This window comes from Acanthisitta chloris, unplaced genomic scaffold (assembly GCF_000695815.1).
Source record: "Acanthisitta chloris isolate BGI_N310 unplaced genomic scaffold, ASM69581v1 scaffold38339, whole genome shotgun sequence".
NCBI classification, from domain to species: domain Eukaryota; kingdom Metazoa; phylum Chordata; class Aves; order Passeriformes; family Acanthisittidae; genus Acanthisitta; species Acanthisitta chloris.
Window position 1 is genome coordinate 15,533 of NW_008692636.1, and position 7,297 is coordinate 22,829.

Sequence of the window (7,297 nt, forward strand, 5' to 3'; positions counted from 1 at the left end):
CATTTAAAGTGCTGGACACACTGCACTACTACCAGCGTTTGATAACTCTATGCAGTGCAAACAAACAAGGAGATCTCGAAAAGAATCAGCAAATGTTTAATGTTTGATTTTTGCCAGAAAGTACCTAACCTGTAAAAGTGATGCAGACTTTACAATAATCAGCATTAAAAAAAAAGATATAAAATAAGTTGTCTGAAGACTTTGGTTTGTCACAAATCCATACAATTTCTGCTGAAAACCAAAAAAATTACAGAACAGCTGCCACTGTATACAGCACCACTCTTCATTCTTAGACAGTTTCTTGACTATAAGCTTATTAATGAAAGTAATGATACCTTAGAATAACTGCAAAGAGAAGATGTTATAGAATTTCCATGAAGAGCCAATGATATATTTTACAATGCATGAATTACACGCTTCTTCATTTTGAAATTAAAGACAAATCATTTTATAAACCCAGCATGTTGAGTTAAGCATTTTAGATAAGTCACAAAACTATTTTATCATCTGCAAAAAAGAACTGCCACCATTACAGCAAGCAACCTTGCTTTTTCCCATTTCATTGGCCTAGCCACAAAGGCTGAGTCTTCATTACCCACCCATTATATATGTTGCTTTGCCATAGCTAAAAATACAAACTAAACAATTAATAAAGCTTACCCTGACTCTGTTGGGCCCAATCTTCTAGATTAATTTCTGTGTGAAATACTGAAGTACAGATTTCATCTTCTTTAGCACAGGAGGGATGTGCAAGGATTTTTTTTCAGCTAAATTTAATTGAGTTGTATTTAAAGGCAATCTAGTTTCATGTGTCTCATAGTATAACACCTCACACATGAAAGTTAAAGAAATTCACTTGGTTAAATTACATAATCACCATATATCTCAAGAAATAATGAAAGGGGAAAGTGTAAGGTGTGACTCACAAATAAATATGCTGTTTCCTATGTCTGTTATTATTTTTAACAACTACTGCCCATAGAGGAGAATTAATCACATTCTCAAAGATAAAGCTGAAGGCCCTGAAGTTCAGCAGCCTCTGCAGACACCATGTGGCAAGTCATCTAGAACTCTGAATAAGAATAAAGGATCTAGATTTTCAGAGCTAGTGTCTGCCTGTGCATGAATTATTACACTGTCAGGTGACTAAGGTTAAGGGTATAGTCTGGAAAAAAACAGTCTCCAAGCATCCTAATTGTTTCAGGTATCAAAAAGAAAAACATCAGTCATCGTATTGACATGTATCAACTGGAAGTATAAGTTCCAGCAGTAACTTGCAGTCTGTACACTTAGCATATACAGAAAAGGACTAATATTGCAAAGAACGAAACATCAGATATGAATAACTTGTTTTCAAAATGAAGAAAACAGCCAATATCCAGAAATAATGAAGTGTAATGGACTTTACTAGAAGGATGATTTTGTTACACAGAGCACAGGGTAATGAATTTAAGGCTGTTTAATTAACCCCTCATTTACATTTCTGGTGTGAGTGTGTCAAAGGGCTGTGTTGTGCCTGACAGGCTGGGACACTTCAGTTATTAACGATTTTATACCCAGAACTTGTGTTTGATTCCACAGTCACATTAAAAGCTATAAATAAACAGTTCCCCTATATAATGTATTTACATTTAATTAAAAAAGCAAGTAAGACCTGAAAAGTAAGGCACTAGCATGTTACAGAAAAAAAAATCAAGACAAAGATCAAGCTGCAGGAAGAATATAAATCTAAACTATGCAGAGTTTTGTCAGCACAGTACACCAGAAACTCTATGATGCACATGATCTCTACAGGAATTACCCTTGAAATAAAGGTTCATTAGCAGTCTTGCTTGTCTACTATTTATTTAATACATCCTGACATCTACTGGAGACTTTCTAAATATCACCCATAGCAAATTCTGTGTCCCTGCCTTAGTAACTCAAACTTTAGCAGAGAAATAAAAGCAGGTGACCTTATAAGAGTAGTAGTAAGTTTAGCCGAAATGTTTTAACTACACATTGCTACCATCATTACGCACGTACGTCCAACATTCAAACTGAGATTTTTGCTCAACAACAACCATTCAGACCTCAAATGCTTGTTCTCTCCCCAACAACAAAAATGAAAGGATGCACCACAATTCTGTTTCCTCTCAACCAAGAAACCCTTTCATCCAAGGTATACAGATGGACAGGATGCAAACTGTGCATATGATTGACCTAGCTCTGAGAACTCCAGCACCAGACAGATTATTCAAACAGCAATTTTTTAAAAACCATTCTTGAGAAGATTTGACATGGTATATTCTTAATATATTCAGTCTGGTTTTGTTCTCCCTGACCTCCCAATAAAGACATCATGAGCAGAATGCCTACAGTTTGTTCCAATGTCCAGTCACAGAAAGAAAAATGACATTTTAGAATACTCAATATTTTCTTTTGCTAGGTCCCTGCAAGTAGGCACATCCTCTGTGCACTGTTTACCAAAGTAACTTTGAATTCCTTGCTTATTGCCCTGATGTTCCAAAATCACAAAGACACTCAAGTTTTTCAGCAGGTTTCCGCTCTTTGCTTTTCCTATGCCTGCCGTCATTACTTCAATTTACCAGTGTTACCAGCCATGCATCCTTTCTGAAATCATGTGTGCTTGTCAGCAACTTGAAAAATGCAAGCTTTACTTATCCTGGACTACTACTCTTCCAGAATAATCAGCTCTTTGAAAAAATGCAGTTTCTATAAACAAAATTAATGTTAAAGTACAACCTATTTCAGTTGATTTTTCAAATATTTTCTTTTTCCATGCAAACATTTTCTTATCTATTATTGAAAATGTTTGGAAGCTTTATTTTTATAGTATCCAACAAAAATACAAATGTTAATCAAAGTACAGGGTAATTTTATCAAGGTATTTACTTCTCTTTACTTACCAGCTGTATCCAGCCATGATGAGAACAAACGTAAAAAAAGGTTCATGTTTTCTACGTTCTGGTGGCTTCCTGTGGTTCTGACAGACTATTCAAAACAAATAAAGTGTAAATATACAGATACATGCATATATTTAAAGTGGATTATTCAAAGTGGATTATTTAAAGTGGATTATTTAAAGTGAAATATGTTGTCTGCTTACCAGATCTAATGAACTTCATACCCTGTTAAAAATTCCTTGTTCAGTGGCAACATTTACTTACCACTTTATATTCTTCTTGAAACTATCTGAACATCTTCTAAAGTTACGATAAAAGCACGGTGGAACTTTAAAGTCTCTCTTCCATATTGTCTCTTACTTGGAGACATATTTCACAAGGCAAAGTTCTGTAATGTATATATGACTCTGAATACAAATCCATTGAAATTATGAGATGGAGTCAAACCAATCATGTCTTTTTAGCAACTGACATTTGTATTCATGTAAAATATACAAAACTTAGCCTCAGAGGAAATACTAATCTGCCACAAGGCTTAAAGTGGCATTTAACTCCTAGAGGCCAGGATAGGAAGAGTGAGAAGGAACTTGTGCTGTAGCATTCTTATGCCTTCTTCAGGAGCATTACTAATTTATTTAATAGACAGTGCTGAAATAGATGTGCCTAAGAAGAGTCACACTAGAGCAGCATAAATGCTTTTTGGCCTGGGGTCACAGACATTACCTCCTGTCACACCTTATACCTGCAAGTAGTGAGCTCAAGCATAATATTATGCTGGTAAACCACACCTATAGAGCAGTATATTTGGCAATTGGTCATACTGGTGTTTAACGACCATGGCCTTCCTTCAAAGCCTACCTAGGCAGTTAAAAACCTTTAACGTTAAAACCTATCCAACATTACTTTTTAAGAACCATTTCTTCACTTTAACCAGCTAACTATGAGTTACTTCATAAAACAAGGCTTCTGTGAAATATGATAATTCTGTAAGATGGTACATCATTTAAAAATAAGCAGAACATTTCTAACCTGAAGCTCATTCCAGAGCACTGCCCTCATTGCTTTGCCTTGGTTTTTAATTGCTTCCTCCTTAAACTGTTGATTTTCCAGTATTGTATCAAGTTTATTAATTTCCTTTATAGCTGCTTGAATCTGAGGACCTATATCTGTGTCTTCAGAATATTTCAAGTTGCAAGGGTTTGCTGCAGAATACATTTAAAATTAATGTTAGCTTGAAGCACTTCAACTTTAAAAAAAAAACGCTGAAAAGCAGTACAAGTAATTTGTTAACAACCACAGACAAGAGGACAACTCTTCTCAAGCGTATCATGTTAATTTCAAAGCCTGTTTGTGGCAGCAAAAAATACAGAAGTCTTTGCAACAGAATGCTGCATCAACTCTGAGCTGCAGCACTTGGATATGGAGGTGTGGGAGAGGAACTGACATCCATTTTGGGCAAGTGATTCAATTCAAATTTATAACAGATGAGTGACAACATCTCCACAGTATCAGTAAAAATCACAAAGTAAGCTTAAAAATAAAAAATTTCTTCGGCCTGACTAGTAGGGTACAGGTTGAAATTAATAACTCGGGTTAAGAGAGGCTCAGTAGTATCTCTACCTTTAAGTGTTAGAGAAGTTTCAGTCTTGACTTACATCTCAGTCAAACCAGATTCTGATACTGGTTCTAGAAAAATGTTGCTATGAAGAATAGAAAGGATGAAACATTTTGGAAACTACCATTATTTAATTAAAGTAGATGTCCGTATTGTCTCTTTTTCTTCTAAATATGCAGATTACAATTTCTGATCACTTTTAGCTTCTCCCCTTCCTATATTATATTCACGCTTTGTCCTCTTTTCTGGTCAAACTTAGCTTCTGTCTCGTGAGTAGAAGAAGCACTTGTAGAACTGCCTCTATCCTACAGACTTCCAGGTTTTGGAGTCCTTCAATACTCTTTCATTTTCTAATTCTTTGAGGTCAAATGCTTTACGCAGCCACTGACCCAAGCATTTACTGTGATGCATAGGTCTACTTTATTCCATAAAAGAGATGAGTGATACACAATGGGGAGCTATAGTAAGTGCCAGGGAAACCACAAGGACCAGTGGTAAAAAATGAGCACTTAGTTCAACAATCTTTAAATAATTCATCCAACACCTCTTGAATAGCACAATGCGTATACATTTTTAATTTGCAATATTTTCATAACTATGTAATATACACACAAATACATTACAGTCCCAAACTCTCCTAGAAGCATTAATCGGAAAAGGAAAATTAAAACATTTTATCGCACTGTTCACTTTATACACCTGAAAAGTAATATCTGATTTCAATTACTTGGTTTTCCTTGGGAAGGCTCACAGAATTTCAAAGCCTGTGCTTCAGTGGCATCATCTCCAGAATCTGAAGTAGACCTATATCCTGAAAAACACAGGGAAAAGCCTTTCACAATAGACCAGATACATTTTTGTCAGTTAGGCATCACAGAGACTCCTCAGTTGGTTAGTTTAAAAAATAGTATGTACTAGTATACCAGGACACATGTGAAACACAGGAACAGGAATCAAGGGATTTCTTTTGGCCTCAATTCTGTCATGAAATCTTAACTAAATTTGTCGAAGGTCTCCAAACTTCTGCTTCACATACTGGCCTTTGGACCAAATCATTACCATTTATAGAATGCCAGAAGAGCACCACTCAAAGCACTTCTGCAACTGCTGTAATTAAAATGATACATTGCACACTTTTATTTACAGTATTTTATTAGCATTAACATTGGTTAAATACTATAACTTGTAACCATAAATTCCAATTTTTTTTGACAGATGGACATTATTAGGATATGAAGTTTCTAACAAATGATTATGATCTCTGCAAAAAGTTTGTAAAAACACCTTAATGTGAACACTGTCTAACACGGTTTCACAGAACACAAGCACATGGTTTCTCCTGATCTTTTAGGCCATCACTAAGGTGCAGATCACAGCTTACAATGCCACAAGACAAATGCTGTGTTGTAGTGGCAGTAATAATACATTTATTTCAACGGATTCCAAATAGTGAAGAGAAGTAAAGGTATAGATTCTGACATCTTTCTAAAATTTTACCTATTTGCAACCTCTTGCCCTCCACCAATAGAATTTTACCCAAACTATACAACCTGATACAAACTTGATATTTGGTCTAGTCACAACACTGCCTCTCTGATAACCATCAGCCAAACTGACACGTGAATCAACTTAGCAAGTGCAAATTAATACTACCATAAAACCAGGAATCTTTTGAGTGAAGAAAAAGATAATCACAATACTATCACAAATGCTTTCACAAAGCCTAACAACAATTCTGTTCAATACTGCAGTGTATGTCTTAAACAGAAGAACCATTTTCAGGTCTGATACAGAGCTCTCTTTATTATATCACATTGATTCTAAAGCTCATCATTCCACAGACTACCAGATTTGGGATTGCCAGGCTAGGAAGCGATTCCAAAGGTTTATGCCATTTCTGCTGCAGCAGAGAGTACAGGCAAACAGTTAGGAGTCTGTGTATATAACAGCCACATCTATTTCCTAGCACTGTCAGTGCTCTGCATCAGGCAGCATCCCAATCTCTTGCTCATACTACAGAGGTTTTTAGAGTCTTTGAAGGGCTGAAAAGCTTATGCTTAATTTATCAGTCTAAAGAGGCAGCAGTTTTTCATTCAATAGCCTAAGAAGCTTAGGTCAGAACTTGGATTCAGAGTTATCTGATGTTACCCTCAATACCTAACTGTAAACCTTTAAGAAAGTATTTTAATACTTCTGTGAAACATCTGCATATGATCCCATTTTACAGACAAGTGAGCAGAGGTACAACACAATAGGACTAAGCTAAGTAAATCAATCTAAATCTCTAATTCCCAGGTCCCAGTTCTTACATATCAACAAATTTATCACATATCCCATTCCCAAAATTAAGTTAATCCCAAATATTAATTTTCTCAGAGGATGGATGAACACCTTCTTCCAACAGACCTTGTTGAACACCTTCTTCCAACAGACCTTGTCTTGTTCCTTCTTCCAACAGACCTTGTTGAATCCCTGGAGCTGACATTTCTTGGAATACCATGAGGTTTTTTTAAGCTTGATTCCAACAACCGCTGAAGGAGCCTTATAGTCAAAATTTCAACATGAGGATTGCTCAAATACTTTCTTTTAGTAAGTGTTATAAATTGCGGCCCAATAAATTGGCAGGAGCCAGTTCAATTAGGAAATTTATGGATTGAGCAAGGCTTCAGCAAGCAAACCAGCGCTGGGCGGCCGGGGAGTCTCTGCTCCGCCAACGGTGCACATCCTTCCCCGCAGCCCCGGGGTGAGGCTCTGCTGCTCCCGCTCCGCGGAGCTC

At 36.3% G+C, this 7,297-nt stretch overlaps 1 protein-coding gene across 1 annotated transcript in view; it reads right to left on the bottom strand.

Annotated features, from left to right (window-relative positions):
* The window catches only part of FSIP1 (fibrous sheath interacting protein 1), a gene marked incomplete at its 3' end in the record, with an annotated part of 22,233 nt that extends 15,227 nt beyond the window's left edge, over nucleotides 1–7,006 (bottom strand). Inside the window, exons 1-5 of the mRNA XM_009082731.1 lie at nucleotides 6,928–7,006; nucleotides 5,249–5,332; nucleotides 3,936–4,108; nucleotides 2,910–2,994; nucleotides 661–747 (exon numbers count right to left, since the gene is read on the bottom strand). Of these exons, the coding sequence (XP_009080979.1) occupies nucleotides 661–747; nucleotides 2,910–2,994; nucleotides 3,936–4,108; nucleotides 5,249–5,332; nucleotides 6,928–7,006 (508 nt within the window). The remainder of the gene's footprint in view (nucleotides 1–660; nucleotides 748–2,909; nucleotides 2,995–3,935; nucleotides 4,109–5,248; nucleotides 5,333–6,927) is intronic.
* Between the last annotated feature and the right edge of the window lie 291 nt (nucleotides 7,007–7,297).